This window comes from Macrosteles quadrilineatus, unplaced genomic scaffold (genome assembly GCF_028750875.1).
Source record: "Macrosteles quadrilineatus isolate MER2022 unplaced genomic scaffold, UCM_ALF_1.0 Scaffold_4__1_contigs__length_99947679, whole genome shotgun sequence".
Classification (NCBI taxonomy): Eukaryota; Metazoa; Arthropoda; class Insecta; order Hemiptera; family Cicadellidae; genus Macrosteles; species Macrosteles quadrilineatus.
This window is the reverse complement of record NW_026542597.1, coordinates 4,632,072-4,657,784: the sequence shown is the minus strand read 5'-3', so window position 1 is coordinate 4,657,784 and position 25,713 is coordinate 4,632,072. Positions and strand designations below refer to the sequence as shown.

At 36.4% G+C, this 25,713-nt stretch overlaps 1 protein-coding gene across 1 annotated transcript in view; it reads right to left on the bottom strand.

Moving 5' to 3' along the window:
* Positions 1 to 385: 385 nt before the first annotated feature.
* Positions 386 to 25,713, bottom strand: part of LOC128992262 (bromodomain-containing protein 8-like) — a 52,546-nt gene continuing 27,218 nt past the window's right edge. The window contains exons 11-19 of the mRNA XM_054415748.1: positions 24,506 to 24,595; positions 20,324 to 20,506; positions 18,169 to 18,295; positions 15,848 to 15,959; positions 14,620 to 14,713; positions 13,641 to 13,765; positions 4,619 to 4,759; positions 3,806 to 3,983; positions 386 to 2,175 (exon numbers count right to left, since the gene is read on the bottom strand). Coding sequence (XP_054271723.1) covers positions 2,008 to 2,175; positions 3,806 to 3,983; positions 4,619 to 4,759; positions 13,641 to 13,765; positions 14,620 to 14,713; positions 15,848 to 15,959; positions 18,169 to 18,295; positions 20,324 to 20,506; positions 24,506 to 24,595 — 1,218 coding nt within the window. The 3' untranslated portion in view covers positions 386 to 2,007. The remainder of the gene's footprint in view (positions 2,176 to 3,805; positions 3,984 to 4,618; positions 4,760 to 13,640; positions 13,766 to 14,619; positions 14,714 to 15,847; positions 15,960 to 18,168; positions 18,296 to 20,323; positions 20,507 to 24,505; positions 24,596 to 25,713) is intronic.

The window sequence follows — 25,713 nt, the reverse complement described above, 5'->3', positions numbered from 1 at the left end:
ATGCAAAATCTTAGGCTAGGGAAATTTCAGCAGGAATAAGTATTTAGCAGAAATAGCTTGATAATTAAGAAACCAGCAATCTTTTTAATACAATTTTACCTATGAAAACCTAAAATTCCACCAAAATACTATTGATGAGCATTGGAAATTCTAAACTAGGTTGTCTTCTAGACTAGAATATCAAAGTATGCATTCAATGTTCAATGTAAAACAAATATTACTTATAGCTTATAAATCCTGTAGTTTAAAATATCCTTTTTATAATATTTTATTTTCAAGCATAATCTATCTCTATAAATAAAATATGCTTGTTTTACATTTCAAAAGTTTGGTCTGAAAATAAAACGCTCCAGATCAAGTATAGTTTTCAATTTATTCACGACATTTACAAATACTGTACAAAATTGCTTAGCTTATTTTAAAAACTATAATAACTATACATAAAATCTCTTTTCTACCTCCTGAGAACATATAAAAAACATATTTCTTATGGAAATATTGGTAATCTTGATAATATGACAGTTTCATTTTCAAAAGTTAAACAGGACAATCCCCTAAAAATTAACTCTTTTAATAACTGCCAAAAAAATTAAATGATAAAAACTTGACTTAGTGTTTATGATATTGGTTAAATTCATTTTAATACAACATAATGTTTTTAAAAGGATTGTTACAGAACACAGAGTTATTGTTAGGCCATTCCTTATATATTCCAACATATCATCAATGAACATAAACCCTATAAGAAGTGAAATGTTTATAGAGAATAGTTAGACTCGGCAGCCGCACTACTCTATCTCTCTCTAAGCTGATTCTTTGTCTCACTCTCTCTCACATCAGTCAGCTGACTTGGTAGCGCGCTCGTGATAGTTGCGCTGAACTATCCAAAATAAAAACATTCCCCGACTAAATTTTCATATTTCTTGAAAGTGTGTCTCATCAACTAAATTTTCAACATAGGCATTGCGCTTCTTATAGGGGTTTGTATTCATTGATATCAGTGATCCCCCACTATCAACTATTGGGTTTTTGTTGTGTTTAGCCTTTGTAATAGCATTTTAAGTTGATTCTTTACATTTCTGCTAAAATGTATAAACATAAACCATACATAAGTTTAATTATAAGTCCAATGATAACAGCGTTATATCTTAAAGGCCCACACATCAAAGGTTACTGCCTATAAGTCAAGACAAGCTTATTTGCAATGGGCAATAAGAAAATGCATGTTTCATGTTGTATTTAGCGATTGTTCACGGATTCTTATGAACCGAATAATTGAGATTCAATCGAGGTTTTGTGTTTCAGTTTTTTGCTAAGACAGACAAATTTGTGATGGTAAAATCTGTCCTAAACTTTGAGTTTCAAATATTGAATCCAGGTTTACAAAATACAAATAAGGTAGCCTACTATAAGCATCTATTATCACTATTATTTAATTTATTTTAAATCACTTATGGACTGAAAAAAATCGACTTTCAAAACTATTCCAAAATTTGGGACAGTTTACTGCTAACTCAGCAAAATTAGTGATTATCTCCAGCCATCTTGACAATGTCCAAGATCGTCTTCTGCAGTCATATCAATAACTGTATTGATTTATTGAACTGTAGTGATAGAGGCAACATCTTTAATTATAGCAACATCCATGAAGATTTACCGATCGCTGCCATGTTTATGATTGTTTCTAACAATTGTTGTGACTTCCACAAGCCTAGCAACGTTGTGAACTCATGATCATCATCCTCAATCGTAATTTTCTTACTTGACAAAATTATTGGCATATTATATTGGCGATCATTTAAGATATAACATTTTTCATGCCATAAAAAATAGGAGCAAAATTCACAGATTTTTCCTGCTCATCCAAATTTAAGTACAATTTCCAGGTTAGCTGGACATTATGTTTCCCGTAGAAACTTACAAGTCAAAACGAGAGTAATAATGCTTATGAAGTAAGGGCCTTGCAGTAAATGGCCAAAATGTTTAACAAAATGTTGACTTTCTAACCTAAGTGGAGTTGTCTCTTCTTCTTTTTGGAGTGAAGGTAGATTTTGCATCTTCAAGAGAGTTTCTCTTCCTTTTGGGTGCCTCACTACGGGCCCGAGTGTGCAGCTTGTCTACATTGACTGGGTCCTTGCGCCACGGAACTCCTTCGCCCATTGCTTCCACCATCAGCTGTAGAGGGGAAAAATGCAATTATTAGCATTATAAAAATAAGAATCACTGAGAAGGAATAATAAACAAATCTAAAACTGTAATCTAAATCTAATCTTATTTTTATTTAACACTTGTAAAATAGCAAAAATTACAATTAAAACAGTAATAAAACAACTACAGTATTGAACATCCAAAAAATAATACATCCTAATAGTATCCAATCTTTACCAGTTATTTTCATTTTTCACTATGGAACAACACCAAGTATGCAAAAACAAATTGAGCAAAAGTTTAGTAGGCAGACAATTTTAAATAGGGCATTTAACCAGTTGTTTACCCAAAGCTATTGGCGAATGGTCACCGTTTATTGACAACCTGTACTAGGTGTGATGGGCCTGTAGTATAGAATAAATTAAATTTACAATTACAACAACTCCTACAAGTGACTCCTCGTTCTGTGACTTTTGGCCTTCTGAGCCATTCTAATGTCTAGTAGTCATGCTTCAAACTGTACCTTTCTGCAGCTCAAGAAATAACATATACAGAAGTAGGGAAATTATATTAGTGAACTTAGTTCAGAGGTCCCACAGAGCATACTCAATGTTCTAATCATATCACATTCTACTTCTACAAGATGTTAGACGGATTCATCAAACTGTAAGAGGACAGACAGCGTTACTGTCACCAAGTCTGAAACACTTGAAAATGTTATCTGAAATGACCCTGTTCAGTTAAAAGTGCAACAGCCTTATGCCTTTCTTTTAGAGTGAGCACTTCCATTTTTTAAGGGTAGGCTATGCTTCTTTGTTGACAAAAATCTGTATACATACTGTAGTAATTATTTCAATTATGAAGAGTCGATAAGGTTGAAAGTTATTGACTGCAGCCACAATGTCATTGGCTTAGCACATTGCTAGGATCTCTTTCAACCCTAGCTCTATCACATGTAGGCTTCATTTTTTTTCTCAAATCCCGTCTAAGTAGGCTACAGAAGTACTCCAACTACCAAACTCCATTCATCCAGATGGCCAATTATTTGGGTAACCACTGGGAGACAAAAATAAATATAGAGTAGAGTCCCGCAAACTCGGTGTAATGTGGACTGGAAGGGTGTCGAGTTTGTGAAATGCCGGGTTATCCAGGAACTAGGGTTTAAAAAAAGAAAAATAAAATGTTTAAGCTTTTTAACCGCCTTTTTTTATTTATATTGATACTACAAGTCAGTGTTAAGTCATCAGATATAGTACAACAAATCCTTGATATGAGTTGCAAATGATTTGACTTGAGTTGATTTTTAACTCTGACTCAAAAAATCACTAATTTTCTGAGTCAGGTGATGGCCGAGTTATCCAGACTGCCGGGTTATCGAGAGCCGAGTTTGCGGGATTCTACTGTAATAAACTCTTCCAAAAATCTACTTCATTGCAGTGTTTTGCAGTTTTTAGGAATCCATTACATATTTCAATGTGTGTAGAATATGTTCATAACGCAGCGACTATATATGATGCCTAGTGCCACTGCCATGTATATTTTTTCTTGAAAAATCCAATCATCAACTAATTTTTGATTATCTGGACACGGTCCTAATGATGCCGATAACTGGAATTCAACTGATTTAAAAATCAATGTGGATAAGTGGACAAGATACCTCAATGTGTTGCAAACACTCGTTCTGCATGATGCTGGCCATCTCATACACGAGGGACTCGCTGTTGTTGTACATGATGGCATTTTGGAACATCAGCAGCAAGTCTCGTTGGAACTCCACAGTAGTGCGCAAGTCTCCAACCTCTATTCTCTTCTTGATAGTGAACAAGTCTACCGGCCTACACACAAAAATATGTGTTAAATCGTGAAGGGTTGGTATTTCCAAGTTAGATTGGGAAATAAGGGTTTTCAATGTCCTAACACAAGACAATCATATTTTTTGTAACGAAATCTAACAAACTTAACTGTCAAGGTTTAACTTGTGTGGTTGAATTCTAGGCGCTTGTTCTATGACAGATTATTCTACAGGTCAAAAAGCACATGTTAGCTTATTTTAACCGTTACATTTTCATCCAGATACAAGGAATAGGGCTATGGGGCTGTGTATGGAAATTATCTAACAAATCAGTTTAAACATCAGGTTTTCACATGAACAGAATGTTATTGTAACATTTTATAGAACAGAATTCTACCTAAATTTAGCATTTAGGAAATCATTGAAGTGGTAGTAAAGTTGAAAGTAAAATATTAAAAAAAAAAAACTGTCAAAGTTTACGCTTTTATCTGCTAAAGTAAAAATCAACCATTGTGGTTGCATTACGTAACCGTTTACTAACTTTTGACCGTGCGTTTGTACTTTGCATCTTTAAACATGTTTTAAAACTATTTATAATCTTTAATTTGGCACCATCAAAAAGGTCATTGATACAATGAGGGCACGGAACCGGTTGTCTATTTAACATGCAGCTGGTACCTGTGAACCACAGTATCGTAGGCAGGTGCCTGTTCATTGGTGATAGGCTTCAGGAACATGGAGGCGTACTTGTGAGTTGCCAGCCGGTTGTATACCAACATGATGGACTTCTTCCAAGCGCGGTTATCTTTGCTGTCTTCCCTGTAAGATGAATTTCTAGATTAGATTGGATAGTTTTAGACTTACAATTTTAGAACTCAGCAATATAAATTAGCTTAGGCCTACACTGTAAAAGTTTTACCAGAATAAAAACAAATTACATAGGCTAATGAACATACATTAAGCAAGGACTAAGTTGCCACAACAAACTTGAACACCAGTAAATTGGAATTTGATGCATCGAGTGAAACTAGGCTTAAAGAATACAGACTTAGAAGGTAGAATCCTTGCTTTAATAAAAAAGGTAAAAAAGGTCCAGCTGTTCATGACATGGTTCATAATTAATTAATTGTAATACACAGGCTTATGAGTCGGCGGGAGTCAATAATTTGCATTGTTGTTGACCATCAGCCGGACTAAATAGTGGTTGTCCTAGCACCAAACAGCATAACATGCGTTCACGTTGAATCATATTAATCATACACCGTAAGCTTGATTACCGAGCAGAAAATTGTATGTAATTCTTAAATATATTTTCCGTGTGAATTGCTTTGTGGATTTCAAAACTGTTGTTTTAGAGGTTGAAAAATATTACAGTTTAAGTCAATATATTTATGTAGTTTGACAAAATAATAACAAATAAAATTAAAAAGTAGATGGCAAATCACATCTGCAGTTTCAATAGCTTTAAAATTAGATATTTTGCAACTTTTTATCTTAATAAACAATGCCGTAATAAGCTTCAACCATTAACATTGTCGTTATGAGCAGAAAATCCACGATGGTCAGCGGTCCTGCTGACTCTTAACAAGTATAGGCCTATTTGATAAAACTTAAGGAACAGATTTCATTTAAGTATTTTTGATGTATAATAAACTGCTTTTACGGATTTTTTGCAGCAACAGTGATACGTACTCTAGTTTTCCAGGACATTTATGACTAAGTAGCCTACATATTTCTGAATACGTTAGCTAATCCTGAACTTGTAATTTTACTGAAGTAGAGTCTTTAGCTTATTACCGTACCACATCCATCTATATAAATAAAATTAGAGTTTTGTCTGTACATTGCTTAGAATAATGAACTTTTTGGTTATTTTTACATTTCATAGGTCAGAGAAACCGAATCAAACCTTATCTCAATTTCTGTCTGTCTGTCTGTCTGTCTGTCTGTCTGTCTGTCTATCTGTCATTCTCTTGGTAACGCTAAAATACGCACTTTATTACAACTACTCCTCAATAACTATAGCACTGTCCCGCCTGAAACTTATTTTCCAAATACTATACATATATGAGATGGTTTTAGACGTATTTCATCGAATATGAGACAGTTAGATATTTAACAGTAAACCCTTGAAAATCAAGTTTTTGTCGATTTTTGACGTGGAATTTCTGGAAGAATGTTGCTTTGTTTACAACTAATCATATGCACATGGTTTTAATTGAAATACAATCTTAATTTTGACATTGGCATACAGCTGTGATTAGAAAACGTTAGCCTATTTGAACTCAAGGTTAACCATAGCCTTATCGATTCACACAACTTAAAAACCATACGAAATGTATACTATATTATATAACTGAACACCAGTTCTGCTAATTATAACAATGGGTTTTGTACATTTCATCCATTACCGTACAAATAATTAAAATAATAATACATTAATTGGTTAGAAGTAAATTTAATTCAAATTACAGATTCAATACAAAGTATTCAATATAAAAGTTAAACATTTTAGATAACAAAATTACGATCAGCTGATTGTTATTCTTTAATATCTGTGCGCTACTAACCAGCAAACAAACTTGACCAGTTTATTATTGTTCATTACTCTTTACACCAAAATAAAAGTTATAATAGTTAATAATGTCCTAAATTATTTCACGTTTATAAATAAAAGAAAATCTACTCTTCTTTTAATTTATTTTTTTTTGAGGTAATGTTTTTAAAAAAGTTCATATTCCCATATGAATTTGCATCAATCAGATGTTTCATACTGTACAGTAGAGATATTCGTTGACATAGTGTCAAACACAAATTAAATTTGTTTACAACTAAACATATGGACAATATTTTTGTTGCTTTAGTTGAGAGGTTACAAGTTAATCTTTAATACATTATTTGTTGAAATATTTTCTATTGTTTCTAAATAAATATGTCCTGAAGAGTATGCCTCGCAAGAGAAAAAGCAATTTTGGGTAGAAAAACAAATAATGCCAAGAGACAAAAATTGTGTGTATCCACGGAATCAGTTGATTATGATGATTCGGACTCTGATGATGGTGTACATAGCAATAATGAGTCGACAATTTTAAGTTCCGTTGTGGTTGAAGATTATGCACGACCTTCAACCAGTCGAGAGCGTGTCGCCCTATTTAGGTCTCAGCAGAATGAAAAAGAACGTGAAAGCAGGCGAGACACTGAACGTTTAAGATTTAGCCAAAGAATACAAAATGAGACGGAAGAGGAGCGAGAAGCTCGACGGAACAGGGACCGAATACGGCACGTCCAGAGAAAAGAAAATGAGACAGAAGAGGAGCGAGATGCACGTCGGTGCAGCAACCGAATACAGCAAGTTCAGAAGAGGGGAAACGAGACAGAGGTTGAGCGAGAAGCACGTCGGAACAGTGACCGAATACTACACGTTCGGGGGAGGGAAAACGAAACAGAGGAGGAGCAAGAAGCACGTCGGGAGAGTGACCGAATACTACATGTTCAGAGGAGGGAAAACGAGACAGATGAGAAGCGAGAAGCACGTCGGAACAGTGACCGAATAATACACGTAAGGAAGAGGGAAAATGAAACAGAGGAGGAGCAAGAAGCACGTCGGGAGAGTGACCGAAAACTACATGTTCAGAGGAGGGAAAACGAGACAGATGAGGAGCGAGAAGCACGTCGGAACAGTGACCGAATACGACACGTACGGAAGAGGGAAAACGAAACAGAGGAGGAGCAAGAAGCACGTCGGAACAATGACCGAATATTACACGTCCAGAGAAGGGAAAACGAAACAGAGGAGGAGCAAGAAGCACGTCGGGAGAGTGACCGAATACTACATGTTCAAAGGAGGGAAAACGAGACAGTGGAGGAGGGAGGAGCACGTCGAAACAGTGACCGAATCCTACACGTTCGCAGGAGGGAAAATGAAACAAGAGAAGAGAGAGAAAGTAGGCAAGAACGAGATAGAGTTCGGCAAAACCAACGTAGGAATAATGAAACTCCTGAAGAGCGGGAAGCTAGACATATAATCGACAATGATAGGTACCGTCGCACTGTTGAAGAGCAAACTCTACTTTTGCATGACGAGGCGACCCGAGTGGAGGAACTTCGAGCAAGCCAGGACATTGCTGACAGAAATGCCCGTGTTGCCGCTGATTCTGAAAGACATAGGGTGAACAGAGTCGTTGAGAGCGACGCAGAAAGACAAACTAGGATCGCGCGGGAAAGAACTCGGCATGTCGAAAGAAATTTAAGAGAATGGCGAGACACACACAACAGTGGATTCCAATTAGGGATGGTCAAGTCTCGAAATTTCGGGAAATTTTCGGGAAATTTTCAATCTCGTTACACGAGACGAGATTACTTTTTGGCCGAGATTTTTATCAAGACGAGAATAAAAAAAAAAAAAAAAAAAAAAAAAATTAAAAACGCCTGCAGAAAGTCAATGCAATACCCGCAATACAGGAGCGTGTTGTAGTTGCGTTTCCTTTTCGAAGGCGTTCTTATTTAATTAATTCTTTTAATGTAAATATTACTTTAATTCTTTTAATGTAAATATTACTTTCATTATTTTAATAATATTACTTTAATAACATTTGAGAAGTTTTGTTAAGTGTAAGCAGTGTGAGGAATGTTTTATTACTATAAAAAAAGTCAAAACAAGTAACTATTTTATAAAAATTAATATTGCTTTTATTTTATGATTTATTTTATTTTAGGATAAGTTGAACTCTATCCTAACTGATATCACCATGTTTCCTAATCGTAGGCATTTTTAATAAGTTAGGCGTGATTAATAAAAAAATGTTATGCTGATGTTATTTAATGAAAGATTGTAAATATTCTTGCCTATTATCATTATTTTAGTATTTAAACAGTCATCTAACAATGTCACAAAATCAGGTAAAAATTTCGAACGTGCATTTCCCGTTTTGTATGAGAAGAGAAATCTCGTCTCGATCTCGTCTCGAAATTTTATGAGAAATAAAAAATCTCGTCTCGTCTCGTCTCGAACTAAAAATCCAATCTCGTCCATCCCTAATTCCAATATGATCCTTTTACACGTTACAGTGAAGCTGCCAATATTGGAGATTTTGATAAAGTTTGTAGGTTTTGTCACGCTTTGAGTTGGTCAAAGGAACCACGTGGAATATGTTGTGCTTCTGGTAAAGTGTCCATACCGTCTATTTTGGAAGCACCTGAGCCGCTACGTACATGGATATCGGACGAATCACCTCAATCGCGAAATTTTCTTAGACATATCAGGGCCTACAATAGTGCGTTCCAAATGACTTCTTTTGGAGGTAATGAAATCCGTGAAGGACCATATATGCCTACATTTAAGGTTCAAGGACAAGTGTACCATTTGATCGGCTCTCTTTTGCCACCCCCTGGACTTCCGCCGTCTTACCTTCAGATTTACTTTGTTGGGGATGACCAAGTCCAGCTTCAAAGAAGGCAAAGTTTATTTCAAGACCTTGATCATGACATGTTGGCCGCTTTGCAAAACATGCTTCAGAATAATAACGCCTACTTGCTCAGCTTCAAAACTACTTTAGAAACATTTCCTGTAGATTCACCTGATTTCAAAATTGTTATTAGAGCCGACAGACGCCCTGCAGGGGACCACCCAGGTAGATACAATGAACCAACAGTCAATGAGGTTGCTATTTTGATGATTGGGGATCCAAGTGACCATCGAGACATCATTTTAAATTCAAGAGAACAGGGTTTGAAACGAATATATGAAACCCACCGATCTTATGATGCCCTACAATATCCCCTTATGTTTTGTAGAGGCGAAGATGGATATAGTTTCAATTTATATCATGTAAACCCGGTTACTAAACAACCAACCACAAAGAAAACTAGCTCACGAGAGTTTTACGCCTATCGCATTATGGTTAGAGAAGGTGAAGCAAATCACATTCATAAATTCAAACAGCTTTTGAACCAGTACTTGGTGGACATGTACGCTAAAGTTGAGAGTGAAAGGCTGCTGTATCTTCGTACGCACCAAAAGGAACTGAGAGCAGAGAATTACATACACCTTCAAGACGCTTTAAGACGAGACGACAACGTAGAAGAAATGGGGCAAAAGATAATTTTACCTGCCACCTTCACTGGAGGTCCTAGATATATGCATTCTCGCACACAGGACGCCTTTTGCTATGTTCGGAAGTTTGGTCGTCCAGAACTTTTCATAACAATGACAACAAATCCAAAATGGATAGAAATCACGAGTGTAATTGGAGAAAGGCAGTCTGCTCACGACCGGTATGATGTGGTATCACGAGTTTTTCATTTGAAGCTTAACTGTATGATTGCTGTTCTTATGAAAGGCCAGATTTATGGCTCAGTTCGCTGCTACATGTACTCTGTTGAATGGCAGAAACGTGGTCTTCCACACGCTCATATCCTGATTTGGCTTGAAGAATCCATTCCTCCAAATAGAATAGATCAAGTCATTTCTGCAGAGCTTCCAAATCCTGAAACTGATCCTGAACTTGCAGATATAGTCAAGACTCACATGCTGCACGGACCATGCGGAGCTTTTAATGTGCGACAGCGCAAGCTTCCCTGTATGAAGGATGGTCACTGTAGCAAAAGATACCCTAGACCATTTGTCAATGAAACGGCAACAGGAGACAATGGATACCCAACATACAGAAGGCGCTCCCCAGATGATGGAGGCCATCATGTCCTAATCAGAGTAGGTAACGATGAAATCCCTATGGACAACCGATGGGTAGTACCTTACTCGCCTGTATTGTCCCGAACATTTCTAACACATGTTAACGTTGAGTACTGTAGCAGTGTAAAATCTATAAAGTACATCTGCAAGTACATAAACAAGGGCAGTGACCAGGCCACATTTGCAGTAAGTAATGACACAGACGAAATTAAAATGTACCAAAGTGGTCGGTATATATGCACATCTGAGGCGGTATGGAGAATTTTATCATTTCCTATACATGAGAGGTTTCCCGCTGTGTTGCATTTAGAGGTCCACCTTCCAAATGAGCAAATAGTATATTTCCAGCCAGGCAATGTTCGGGAAAGAATGGACCAAAGTACAACTCTTTTGGCCTTCTTCAATCTCTGCCAGACGGACGCCTTTTCAAGAACCCTCCTCTACAACGAGTTGCCCTATTATTACACATACTCTAAACAAAGAGGTTGGTCCAGGAGGCGGAGAGGACAACCAGTACCAGGACATCCTGACGTGAGACAAGATCCGTGCATCGGTAGGGTGTACACTGTCCATCCAAGCTGCAGTGAGCGTTACCATCTCCGACTCCTCCTACACACTGTTCGAGGTCCAACATCTTTTGAGGATCTCAAGACTGTTGATGGTGTGCTCCATCCAAATTTCCAATCCGCATGCCGTGCCCTTGGTTTACTAGAGGATGATGCGTGCTGGGAGGGCACTCTTGCAGAAGCTGCTGTTTCTGACAGTCCCACCAAGTTGAGGGATCTCTTCAGTGTCTTATTAGTATTTTGCAATGTGAGCAACCCTCTTGAGCTCTGGATCAGATTCAGAGATTCCCTCTCAGAGGACTTTTTGAGATCTGCACATCAAGTCGACATTAACACCACCTTTGAAAACAATCCTATCATATATGACCAGTGCCTAGCAAGCATTCAAGAGACAATCACTCGCATGGGAGGACTTGGGCTCGAAAGCTACAACTTACCAGTACCAGCCATAGATGTCAATCAGTTAAACCATGATTATATCAGAGAGACAAGTTACGACCATCCCGAACTCATTAGGTTTATTGAACAGTGTACGCCAACTCTCAACGAGGAGCAGCGCCAAGTGTATGAGCAAGTTTTGACGAGCATAAATGGACAAAGAAACAAGATGTTTTTTCTTGATGCTCCTGGAGGTACTGGAAAGACCTACCTCATAAAGCTGATTCTCGCAAAGGTTAGATCAAACAGTAAGATTGCTCTTGCTGTGGCCTCTTCTGGCATTGCAGCAACCCTTCTGCCAGGTGGAAGAACTGCCCATTCCATGTTCAAAATCCCAATAAATGTAGAGCATATGGACATCCCGATTTGTTCTATATCGAAGAGCGCTCCCATGGCACGAGTTCTACAAGCAGCCTCCTTAATAGTCTGGGACGAGTGTACGATGTCCAATAAACTGACAATCGAGGCCCTCGACAGAACACTCAAAGATATGAGGAACAGTAATAAGATCATGGGTGGAGTGACGGTATTGTTCTCTGGTGACTTCCGCCAAACTCTGCCAGTTGTAGTGAGAGGCACAAGGGCGGATGAAATTAACGCCTAAAAGATCTACCCTATGGCCAATAATGAACAAACTGGCGTTAACAAAGAACATGCGGGCCAATATTGGAAATGAGGTGGAAGAATTCTCCAATGTTCTGTTAAAGTTGGGAGATGGAAAGCTGGGTAACGTTGATGGAACTATCGATATACCACCTTCTCTTGGTGTTATTGTTCAAACCCAAGATGAACTCATCGAGAAAGTCTATCCAGGAATTGAAGACCTCCCAAACAAGAGCAGTGCCTGGTTATGCAATAGGGCTATTCTCACTCCAAAAAATGAAGTTTCAACAAAGATAAATAAGAAAGTGATGTCCCTATTCCTAAGCGAGGACAAGACATATTTGTCGGTGAACACAGTTCTAAGAAATGATGACGCAGTGCACTACCCGGCAGAGTTTCTTGACTCGGTGACAGCACCTGGACTACCCGCCCACGAACTTAATCTTAAAATTGGTATTCCCGTTATGCTTCTAAGAAATTTAAACCCTCCTAAATTATGCAATGGGACTCGGCTTCGAATTCGAAGTCTCCAGCGAAATGTCATAGAAGCCGAAATTCTAACAGGCTGTGGTGCGGGAGAAGTGGTGTTTGTCCCCCGGATCCCCCTCATCCCAAGCAACTATCCCTTTGAGTTTAAGCGCCTGCAATTTCCCTTAAATCCATGTTTTTCCATGACGATCAACAAATCGCAAGGTCAGACACTGTCAACAGCAGGGATTGAACTAGGTGACGCGCAATGTTTTTCACACGGACAGCTGTACGTGGCGTGCAGCCGAGTGCGATCGCCAACCAACCTTTACATACATGCCCCAGGCGGTCGAACCACTAATATAGTATATGAAGAGGCATTAAGTTAGGCAACCTTTTAATTTTTTGTGTTTTTTTGTTTTTCTTCACTATTTAATATTTATTTTCAATGTATGTCATTTGTTGTTTTTGAAATTTTGATATTGTAATTTCGCTGTGACAAATGTTAAGCGCTTCAACTCTGCTATCTTTGCCAACTTTGTTATTTAAAACTTTCGAATATTTTTTAAGATTTAAGTTTTTTAATGTATTTTTATGTACTAAATTATGTTAAAATAAATTAATCATTGTTATTACAAAAAGTTTGTAACCTTATTCTTGAATAAACCCGTACGAAGAACGGGTACTCACAGCTAGTATATTATAAAACTTTAAAACCCAAGTGCTAGTCCACTGTAAAATTGTTACAGTGTATGATCAACTTAAAAGTATTATTCACAATAACGTTACCAGCATTCATTTCCATTTTATCTACAGGTTGGAAACTTGTCCCATGTTAATTGAACATTCTGGAACCGGGTAGAGCACTACTAGGCTAAAAAAAAACTGTTTCCTTTGCAAAACGGAACAGTTAGATAATGAGTATACTACATACAGCAACTGAGGAGCAGGGCTGCTAGGTTTAGAATCAGAACACACACTGCCGCTGATGAGACGCTTCTTGCTGGGTCTCTTGCCTGCGTCTTCCTCCTCCACACAAGGAGAGGCAGGCTTGGACTCCTGCACAAGACAGGATACAATGCGAAAATAACACAGTGAAATATCAAGTCTAACTAGTAGGGACTTACTAATACTGTAAACAGAATGGGTAAAGACAAAACAAAATTGCTTAAACATTACTGTAGGCCTACTATTTTTGTTCGGAATTAAGTATAACTTTTAGTTGATTTAGTAGTGTAATTAATTGCTTGGTACCAACTAATTGACTTTCGACTGTAAAATTGTTAGTTTTGAATTGACGCTTTGTTAATTCTCCAATGTTGTTGGAATGTGCTAACGGTGTTTTGTTTGTGTTAAAACAAGTAAATATATCGCTGACCTTGTTTTCATTGATTCTAGATGCAGCAATTTTTTTCAAACAATTTGATTGCCAAATTTTGTGTATCAAATCTCAGATTATGGTTAGTATCAATTGACACTTAGGGATTGAATCTTAGTAGCCTACTAATGTCCAAGGATAAGTGATATCAACAATCTACCAATTCCTAATTGTACATAGTTAATTATGTTGACAGTAGGATTATGATATAAGTTTGCAGACTTTGCTTACGTCTATTTGAAAAAGGAGTTCGCAAATTAAACAAGGAATATATTTTTATCCTTCTTACCAACTTACAAAACTTCTTTACTGAACCGAAGTCTGTATTTTATTCTCTGTATATTTCCCAATAACACAGATAGCCAAAATCAAGGAAAATGAAGTATCAGGTGGAACCAAAAATCAACTACCTAACTAGTATTTGAAATCAACCCCTAGATCTAAATAATTAATATGTGTCAAAGAATGCGTTCTAGAGCATAATCTAACCTAACATTTATCTTTTTTGTTTCTAGCCAAGTTTTAGGGTACTTACAATAATTTTTGCAGTCATTTGGTAGGATGTGGAAGGGCTGTCTTTTGAATGTTTATCATCTTCAGTTTTCACTTCAACCTCACTTTCATATTTACTTGAAAATAACAAAACATTTTCAGTATAAAAGATATAAATTTATAACTTACACTAAAGCCGAAATAACTTACAGGGAAACAATTTGTTGGTATTTGAATCAGTGTTGCTTATTTCTGTCGAATTACGATAGCTGTAACAAAAATCTTCTAAAATTTCTATCAGGTTGTTTTCATGCGGTCTACTTAAGTTTTTTTTTTTTTTTATTATTTTTTTATCAGTCAGTGTAATGTTTCCATTAAAATAATTCATTATTATTATGCTACTACTAACACAAACTTGATGCAGTTTAAGACCTTACTCCAGTTTTACAGTTTTTTCATATGTAAGAAAAGTGTAAACCCTTTAACTTAGGCTATGTAGGAAAAGTGTAAATCCTTTAATTTAGGTGAAAGTAGTGACAATTGCTACTTCAACCAAGTGAAACAGTTTTAGAAGCTGGATCTGTCGCTCAAACAGACCGTTTGATTCCAGGAGCCTGTATAGAAAGGTTTTGTTTCAACAAGCACCTCCGTCTTTAGAAGATCCTGGAATTTAACAAGACCCTCCGTCTTGTTAAACTTACCAAGCCTCACAGCCTGTTGTCATTACAGACATAAGCCCCGTTCACACGGGGCGTGTTTACAAGCTACACGCCGGCTTTTTTACACGCAGCTAGTAAAATAGCTCAGTGTGAACGACGAACTCGCTCAAAAGCTGCTTGTAAAAAAGGTCTGGAAAAAGTTGACGCTGCCGCTACTTTACACGTCAAATCGCCAGCTTTTGAGCGAGTAGACGTGTAAAGTAGCCCAGTGTGAACACAGTTGCTTGTGCTTGTGCGAATGTTATTCAAAGATGTCGGAGGATTTGGTTCAAGCTAGCTACTGAGCGTGTTGGAAAAGCATCGTGTGAACGACTAAAAGCGCACTCGCCGGCGTCTTTCTACACCTCTGCGAGTTGACAAGTGGACAAGCTCCGTGTGAACGAATACTAGCACACTCGCCGACTTGCTGGCTTCTAACACGCTGGCGAGTAGCTTGTAAACTCGCCCGGAGTGAACGAGGCTATAGCTGGTGAAATGGCTAAGCTGATAAGACGGTAGCTTAAAAGTTGCAGCTTCATAATGTCATTTTTATACAAAACTACTGATGTTTACCTGGTGACAGGTGTAGAAATGGCATTACACTCCTCCAAGACTGGAGTGCTGCTGGTACTGGAGATGGTGGATTCTTTCACATCCGTCACCTCCATCCTGTGACTGCTGCTGACTGAAAACAAAACTAAAGATTTAAAATCTATACTAGGTCAAGTCCAGCATGCGATTCAGGTCTTCGCAAGAATACTAATGGTTTAAACAGTAAAACAACTGGGGCAGGATTGTATACACAGGAAAACATTTGTTGAGCACTACTTAAGGAAATAAAAGATATAATTCACGAACAATTCCTTATGTGGGAAGATGTTGTTTATGTCCTCAAGCCAGATTTAAGCTACTAACACACAAAACCAAATGGCTGTCGGCTAAAACCATCCCCACAAAGTGATCCTCAAGGAAATGTTAAACTTAATGCACTTTTGAAAGAGCCACACACCTACTCTGGAAGAAAACACCAATTTCAAATTCTTAATTCAGATATCTAAGAATAATTTTTTTTTAATTGTACCTAACGACCTAACCTGATAATCATCTGCTATGAAAAATAGGCTTCCACAACACAATACCAGGAAAATCAATAATATTTTTGTCTAAATGAATGAATGAAAGAATTAACAAATTAATGAATGAATGAAAGAATTAACAAATTAATTAATGAATAAGGCTAGATAACCATAGTACGAATTTTACCTGGTATGTTCATATTTCTTAATGATTCTTGCAAACGCCTAAAGAAATAAATCAATAACAATCTCTACAAAAACAAAGTGATAATCAACAAAACAGGCAAAATTACAATTTAATATTATTTACATGACAAACAACTAAACACAGTGTGTAGCACCTAGAGGACATTATGTAACTCGCACGTGGACAGTGCAACACAAAACAGCTGAGCTAGCTGTCTCCCTACTCTGAATCACCAGTCCTGAATCAGAATATTACAAGGAACTGGCAGCTTTTGTGTAGTAGAAGCTGACAAGCTAGTTTATGCTAGCTGAACTATACAAGATTGTATAGCACTTACAACTTCTGACAGTAAAACAAATGTAAATAAATTTAAGTTTTGACATACTGAGATGATTTTTGGTAAAATAAATTAGATGTCCATATTGGCCTAAAGTGATCAATGAAACCTGAACTCTACACACTCTGGAAAGTAAATTTATAGAACAGCCTCGATTTAGAGAGATATTACTTAAAAGTTCATAAAGACCGCCATTTAGAATTTTTTTATGTTATAGATTAATTGACATTACTTTTTTATTTACTAACCAATTCTCACATATCAAAGTGTTATTACAATTGACCATGATTTTTTTTTCCTTCTACTGTGTATAATTTTTATTTAGAGACTCGTTATCAAACTTTGGACATTTTAAAAGACCGCCATTTCAAAGTTTATAAAGTTAGGTAAAAATATTTGTGGAGACATTTAATAACAGACTCTACCGTGAATATCAAGTATCATACGAATATCACCAACATGCTTTGAATCTTTTATGACAGATTATGGATAAGTTATTCCAAAATGTAAAAAATTACTGAAAATCCTTAACTTATTTAGGTATGTACAATTGGGCCCTGTAGTGATGTGTCAAAACCGAATCTCAAGTCTCAAAACAATCAAAAATTAAGGAAAAGTTTCGGTTTTGAGATTTGATTACCAAGTTTCGAGATTCAAAAGTTTCGAAATTTAAGATTTTGGCAGTTTTAGTTTCATTTTTGAAACTGCTGAAATTTGTTTGTGCCATTGTTATTGTTTTTAACACTGTTTCCAAAAAAGCAGGTAGCAACAGAGCAAACCTCACCATAAACAGTTATAAAACAAGTAAATTTTATCCTGAACTTCAAAAGGTATCTTAAATACTATAGCCTAACTGGTACAATTCAGTTTCACATCAATATTTACTAAACACAAAGAAATATTGACCACTAAATGTTCTAATTAATCTAATATTCATGTTTATTTTGGGGTTAGAAGTTTAACGTATTTTTTTTTTTTTTTTTTTTTGGTTGTTTATGGAAAGTTATGTTGTATTGGGTTTTAAGATTATCAGTCACATTCACATATTTATGTTATGTCTTGGTCAGGAGTCGATCTCTTTCTGTTTTGATTGCATACAACATTTTATGATTATGTGTATTTTTCGCGTTTAGGTTTTGAGATTCTAGATTCGGGATTTGATTTTTTAAGTTTCAGTTTTGGTTTTGAGATTTGAAATTTCTGGTTTTGACCATCACTAGGGCCCTGTATAGTCAGCCACGCATGTTTGAGACACCCTGTAGGCCTATGCAGAATATGAAGGCTAGATACTAACCTGTATTGTCTAGATCAGACACTAGAACCTCCACCTCATGTACTGTAGTGTCTACTTCTTCCTCCACCACCACAGCCCCTCCTAGACTGACCATCTCGCCTCCCACTTCCAGCACGGCCCCTCCAGGCTACAGAGACAATTATCAGGTTTACAGCAATAACCAATAAATAAATGATCAAATATTGATGTTGCGGCACAAACTATTAATAATCAACCCATATTGAATATGTTTAAAAGTGCTATCGGTACCGAAAATTGAGAATCAATCTTTCAGGTATCAGTATCGGTATCGAGAATCGATAAATTTTTATATTGACACATCACTAGTCAAAAGCTATATTTTCCCCCTTGATTATTTTACTATTGATTTTTTTTTTATTATTATTTTAATTTTTTTTTTTTTTTTTTTTTTTTTTTACTGTGATAGTTGATATGATATCAAAGATGCTGGGGTTTATGGAAAGTTGTCCTTTCAGTTTAGCTTGAATATTTAGAATCTATATATTAATTTGAAACTGTTTTTCTTTGTCATAGCTAAATTGAGAGAACGGCTGGGCGTAGAAACTCGGTAGAGGTGTCTAAAGAAAGGTCTTGGTCTGTAGATGAGCCATCAAAAGAGAAACGTGGTAAATTCCCTTGGGGCTTTGCCCCAGTGGCCTTTGAATTCCCATCCCATGTTATTCTTATGGAGGAAAACTGGGTTTTTGTCCCAGCTAATTTGAGAGAACGGCTGGGCCTAGAAACTTGGTAGGGGTCTCTAAAGAAAGGTCTTGGTCTATAGATGAGCCATCAAAAGAGGAACGAGGTAAATTCCCTTGGGTCTCTGCCCCAGAAGCCTTTAAAGTTGCATCTTCAAATTTGTTTACCATATGCATAATTTAACACTACTTTTTAATGAAACAGCTGTTAATATTTAAATTGTGATTTATTGAATTTTTCAAAATGAAGTAAGTATTTGCAATGGGTTTTTCTGATTTTAAAATCGATTTTATTCTGCATCGTGTCATGTTTTGCAATATAATGTTCTATTACCAAATCAGTGGAAAATCCTAATATCACAGTAACTCTTAAAATTATTTCTTATGGAGTTAACTTATATCTATTGTATGGCTTGGTTTCTGCCTTTTTTACCACTTCTTGGAGATTGTACATAGGTGATATTCTTTGGCGTATTCCATCTATAGACGAAACTTGGGTTGGTGAAATTATTACAATGGAAAAAAGCGAGAAATCCTGGACAATTTGATATAGGCTAAAAATAAAACTAAATTAACAATATGCTACATTTCTTGAGCAATCATTGAAATGACCGATTTGCAAACAATGGAAACATAAAAAAGTCATAGAACACAACCAAGTAAAAGAAAAGAAATATATATTTTTTTTTATTTATAATTGTTATTATAGACAAAGACAACTTAATGTGGCTATGAGAGGGAAAAAATTGTAGAAACACTAAAAAACTAGATCAGCTTTTTGAGAAAAGACAAGATATTTACAAAAGATATTGATTATATCTAACTGTTGTGTAGATCGTGAGTATTACCATAATCTTCGTGAGTCACCTGTAATGCTTCGCAAATTGCTCGAATTCGAGCAACAGGTACACTAGTCTATATATTAATTTGAAACTGTTTTTCTTTGTGACAGCTAATTTGAGAGAACGGCTGGGCGTAGAAACTCGGTAGGGGTATCTAAAGAAAGGTCTTGGTCTGTAGATGAGCCATCAAAAGAGAAACGTGGTAAATTCCCTTGGGGCTCTGCCCCAGTGGCCTTTAAATTCCCATCCCATGTTATTCCTATGGGGGAAAAACGGGTTTTTGTCACAGCTAATTTCAGAGAACGGCTGGGCGTACAAACCAGGAAGGGGTCTCTAAAGAAAGGGCTTGGTCTGTAGATGAGCCATCAAAAGAGAAATCAATATTCATCACAAATCAATAATTGATATCAGCACACTATGTAAGTAGATCAAATAAATTACATTCATTTTTATCAAAATTTCGCTACAACCTTAACATTACATTCTCGCCCTGTCTATAATCCATGACTACGCCCACTAGTTGTCTGCCTCTTACTATTGAATGCGGCTGCCTAGACAACTGGGCACATTTTCTATCTCTAGATTGAAAATCCTAGAGTAAGGTAGACCACTCACTGTTTTTGGCGATCCCTTCACTTCTGGCGTCTTGGATTCTTCCTCCATGGAGTTGTCAGGAGTGGAATACAGCAGCTGAACCACATAGTTGTTCTTGGGAGTCTCTGGTCCGATGATGAAGTTGTCCACCTCTGCCTCTGTCTCTTTGATCTCTCCATTGTCACTGGCTCCGTCCAAAGATTCCTACAGATCAAACAAACAAATAGTCAGTGGCTACATGTTTAAAAAAACAGATTAAATCAATGATTGACTCAAGAAACTAAGATAACCAAGTGTGCCTGTATGGAAGAGGAGCTGTTAAAGGCAACATGGCAAAGCCCTAGAGTGAAATGTGTGGGCCTACAAAGGGGTTGTACAACTATTGTTACAGTGTGTAAATTATAATTCTAATTGCCCAAAAAAATCAATTGAACAAGATTTGGTTTGGATAAAAAAAATAACTGCGAATGTCATATCCTTTTTTGAATGATTTATGACTGAAAAAAATAATTGTTGACATACAATTCAATGTTTTAGACTAGAGTTAAAGTTTAGTTATAGAATAAAATCTAAAATGTTCAACAGAACAAAACCCATTTCTAAATCAAGAGACAGTAAAATTAGAGGTGTGCGGATAGTGAAATTTCATTTCGGATCGGATAGTTGAGGCTCGGTTCGGATATTGGGAGGTTCGGATTCGGATATTTTTGGATTCGGATAGTTTGGCGTGGTTAATAATAAGCTGAATATGTATTTTTAACCTATAAAACAATGTAAAGCTGTGTAAATAAACTTAAATGACAATTTTGAACTATAGAATATCAAATTAGCCAAGTCCACAGTTTTCTGTCTCTTCAAAATCACAATTCACAACATTTATCTTCAAAAGTTGGTTGCTTGAATTAAGTACACTAGCAGCCGAAATCTTCACACAACACCTTAGCTCAGCAGGACTGATGTCAAACGTTTGGGCTTGTTTACTTGAGGTTAATGTTTTATCTTGTTTCCTGGTTCTCACAAGCCAAGGAGTTCGATCTCAAGTTTATTTTCGGGACGATGTCGAAGTTGGACAACGTTAAACGTGGACTACATTAAAAGCAGACACCGCCTCAATCAGACAACGATAAAAGCAGACAACGACGAACATGGACACGTTCAAATGTGTTCAAGCTTAACGTTGCACGCAAACGACAAACCTGGACACATTCAAATGTTTCCAAGTTTAACGTTGCACGCAAACGACGAACCTGGACGCGATTATAAGTTGTCCAGGGGTGGCGTTGCTCGACACGACGAATCTGGACACATTCAAATGTGTCCAAGTTTAACGTTGCACGCAAACGACAATCCTGGAAACTTAATCTGTCCAACCTTAACGTTGTCCGCGTGTGTCGTTGTCCAAGTTCGGCGCGGTCCCTTATTTTCACATTGTATTTCCTTACGTTTTTGGAACGGATTATTGGCCTTAAGTGGCATTTTGCGGGTTTGCCAAGTTTAGAAAACATCACTAATGCACTAAGATGGGCTCTAGCTCACGATTTGATGTTGGGCGGTTAAATTAGACTTTATAACTGTGTAAAAGGTGTGTATCCCTGAATTTATAAATTGCATTCTACACTTATTCACTGCCAAACATAATTCAGTAGAACCTTGATGAACCGAGAATTACACTAGCCTACATAACTTCATTACCCCAAGTAAAATACCAAGATAATTTTTATAATTGTATTTGAATCGTATAATCTTAGTTTGTTAAAAATGGATTGTATGTTTAACAATAATTGCAGTCCATTATTGTTAAGCAGTATGGTCCTAAATTATTGTTTTTGATTTTGAAACATCACAGTTTATTTGGCAAAATTATAGTTGAAGCAGCCCAATGTCAAGTCACGCTTGTGCAATAGTTTGTTTACAAGCTTTCTCCTGACCACGGGGAGGGGAGGGTCTGATAAGCCGTCTATTGTTCATGCCCAAGAAGGTCCGACCCTCATTAGTGCCGCTCGGCTGCACTCAGTGGGGAACCCAATACCACAAATCAATCTTTTAAATGAATACAAATATTTGGTAATAATTGTTTTATTAATATTCACCTTGAAATTTCAATAAATTTGGTGTAAAATTTGACAAAAATCGGCCCTTTTGACCGATTATTAATACAGTACCAAATACCAATAAAGTAGTACATTCATTGGTAATTAAATAATAGGTAAAAATTAACCGATTTTCGTCAAGTTTTATCCCCAAAAGCTGATAACGACATGGGTGATTAGTAACCATGGCAACTTGTTGAATGCGTGTGAAGGGAAACCCAAGAATAGAAGAACAAAGAGAAAGAATGACGTTGTTATCTTTATACCCTTTTTACAATTTCCGTTATTGTTATCTTTATGTAAGATTTTATGATTTTGTTTTATAGGTTTATAAAATAATTCTTTTTAACTACGGGAATATCAATTTATAATTTATCAACGTGCTTCTCTTCTGAAACAGCAATACCGGATGCATAATAAAGGTCAATGACCTAAAATATCACGATTGTGCAATATTGTATTTTGATGTTGACAAAAGTTTGTATATATCCATGGTCCCTATAGTTTAATCATTTAATATGTACACAATCAATGCTAAATAATCGTGGTTAGTTCTAACTTTATCTTTTATTATTCAAAGTTTTTACACAGTAAGACAATCCAAAGTCAAACCGGGCAATGAATACCCAAAAAACAACGTATCTTGTCCTGTGATTGGAATACCACTCGCCGGCCAGTCCTTTAGGTTTAGGGAAGTAGTGCAAGTCTATATATAGCTTCAAGGTCTTACCCACCCCTTCCCCCTCCGGTCCTACTTGACTCACTACCCGCGCTCCTTTCGAGGTCATTGCCAAACCCCTCCCACCCTTCTATTGTGTTGCCTTTCTATTCTGACTTTTTTCGGGAAACATTAAATCTATTGTTTACGTAACATCACAGTAGTAGGCTAGATTTTTCTACTGTGAAACAGTACTGTAAAAAAAAACTATTACGCAGCGCCCCTAGTATCAGGAGCGAGACAAGCACGAGTTGACTTTCATTTGACCATGGTACCGGTAGTTCTTTTCTGCTTTATGTCTGTTCGTTCCAGACGAATCTAATCGTAAAGCAAAACCGCCGATAACGACTAAACTAGTTATCAGTATTGCATCATACGGCTTCTTTGCCGTTTGCTGTTAGGTCGTTGGAAACGTATTGCTGTAATTTTATCCTGGGAACCTAATGGTGGCTATGGAGATTTAGTTTTCTGTCCAAAACGTCAAAATATATTGTCTATCCGAAAAAGTCGGATATCCGTATCCGAACCGAATCGAATCCGACCCGATTTTTCGGATATCCGCACACCTCTAATCTTATTACTAGTTTTGGAGCTGATAAAAAAAGATGCTCATTGCCATTACTTCATCATATTCTCCAGTTGTTCATTGTTGTCTGCTGTGAACAGCTGGCAACTGCACTGTCTTTGTACTGAATGCTTTTATATGTTTTTACAAATCTAAAAAACAACTAAGACATTGTGTTGGTTGGAAATAATTTACCAGTTGTGTGAAATTATCTTGCCAATAAATTTTCAAACATGTATATTCCTAAAAACTCTTACCCTATTTTTAAAACCACTTTTATCATGGCTATTCAAAGTATCTCAGAGTAAAATAGGTAAAGCCTTTATCTTAACTGTGATTTTTCTTGACACAATCCTCGTAGTAGTAAAAGGTTTTGTTTTAATAATGTGTGGTACAGTAATTGTTGTTAGAATACCAGGAAAGTAGGATACTATCAATTTTCATAGTAATGTCAATGTATTAAAGTTAAAAATAATGGTTTAAATACAGTTCTGAGCAGAAAACCGCAAAAATACGGGTAGCCGCGTACCGTACCGATTTTGTACCGAGAACCGAGGTACAAAATATTGTACCGTACCGAACCGTACCGACCTTAAATTTTCTGTACCGCAGACCCCTACATTTCATACATTAAGTAGCAAGACCTATGTCTATATAAATACAAATTGTAGCTTCCCTCTCTTGTACGGTTAAATTAATTGAGCCCATCCTTTGAATCTTAAGTCCCCTTTCTGTAAGCCCACTCTGCAATGCAAACCCCTCCTATAATTATCCGCCTTACATTTATGGTCTTTTCCTTGCAAGCTAGAAAATGTGGTTCTAAAACTTACAGCAGCCTCGGAATCGTCTTTGTTTTGTATGTCTGAAGATGTAACCTCTTCTAAGTGTTCACCAGAAGTGTCATGACTCACAGATATTACCTAAAACATCACATTTACTTCAATTACATTAAATTACAAAAATAAATGGCATCGTTTTTGTTCAAACACCATGATTGTTCAATGTGTTGTTTTTGTTCTGTGCACACTAGGTGATAGTGTTTATTTCTCCACTGATAAATAATATTCCATTTACTAGTACAAGTTTTAACTTCTTTTTCTTTATAACATAAGCGTTTTGAAGACACGCTCTGTAGACCTGGTAATATGTCTAAAAGACATAACATTAGGCTCTCACTTTGATTAAGTTTCATTCAGACTTTGGATATTTTTGATGGCCAATTGTGTATGACACACACACTAGAAAATGGGAACATTATTGTCCATAAACAAACAAACAAATCACAGCCTGTACACAGACTTATAATCCTATTGTAAAATCTAAAAGTTTTTATGTGTGTTAAGGTTATACTTTCACTTTGAGCGCTTGTGTTGATGAAAAGATTTTTCACTGGTTATAGGGCAGATTTTACGATTTGTGCTTTCAGTTCGGTTGTAAAGAACAGCTACTGATTATATAAATTCAAATTGTACCTATATATTTAGATTGTTTTAGGCCAATTTGGTTGAAATAAAATAGTTTTTAAATTAGTTGAATTATAGAATAATTATCTATATACACTAGAACTTTGATAACAAGACTCTCGTGGGGATTATTAATGAAGACTTTTTATCAAGGTTGACTTCTTATTGAGGTTTGCAATAACATGTGATTATGGATAAAATAAAATCAAGGGAATTTAAAAATTACACTTGTTATCAAGGGTGACTTGTTATTGAGGGTCTTCTTATCGAGGTTCCACTGTAATTAATATGCCAACACGAAAATTCTCCTTTGAACTCCTCTGTCATTTCTTAACCGATTTTGACCATTCTCATTGGAAAGAGGGTGTCGCGTAAATTTTCAAACTGGCCTTAAATTTTTGAAAAAGTCACTTGGGCTCTGCCTTATCGTAGCTACCTTAGTTCTAAGCTTATCGGAAATTATCAATGTTATTCGTTTTCAAATAACTCCTGTAATACTTTGCAATTGATCGAAATCGAGCAACATGTACAGTTCGTGACACCTAAGCTGGCACTTGGCTTAGCGCGGGCAGTGT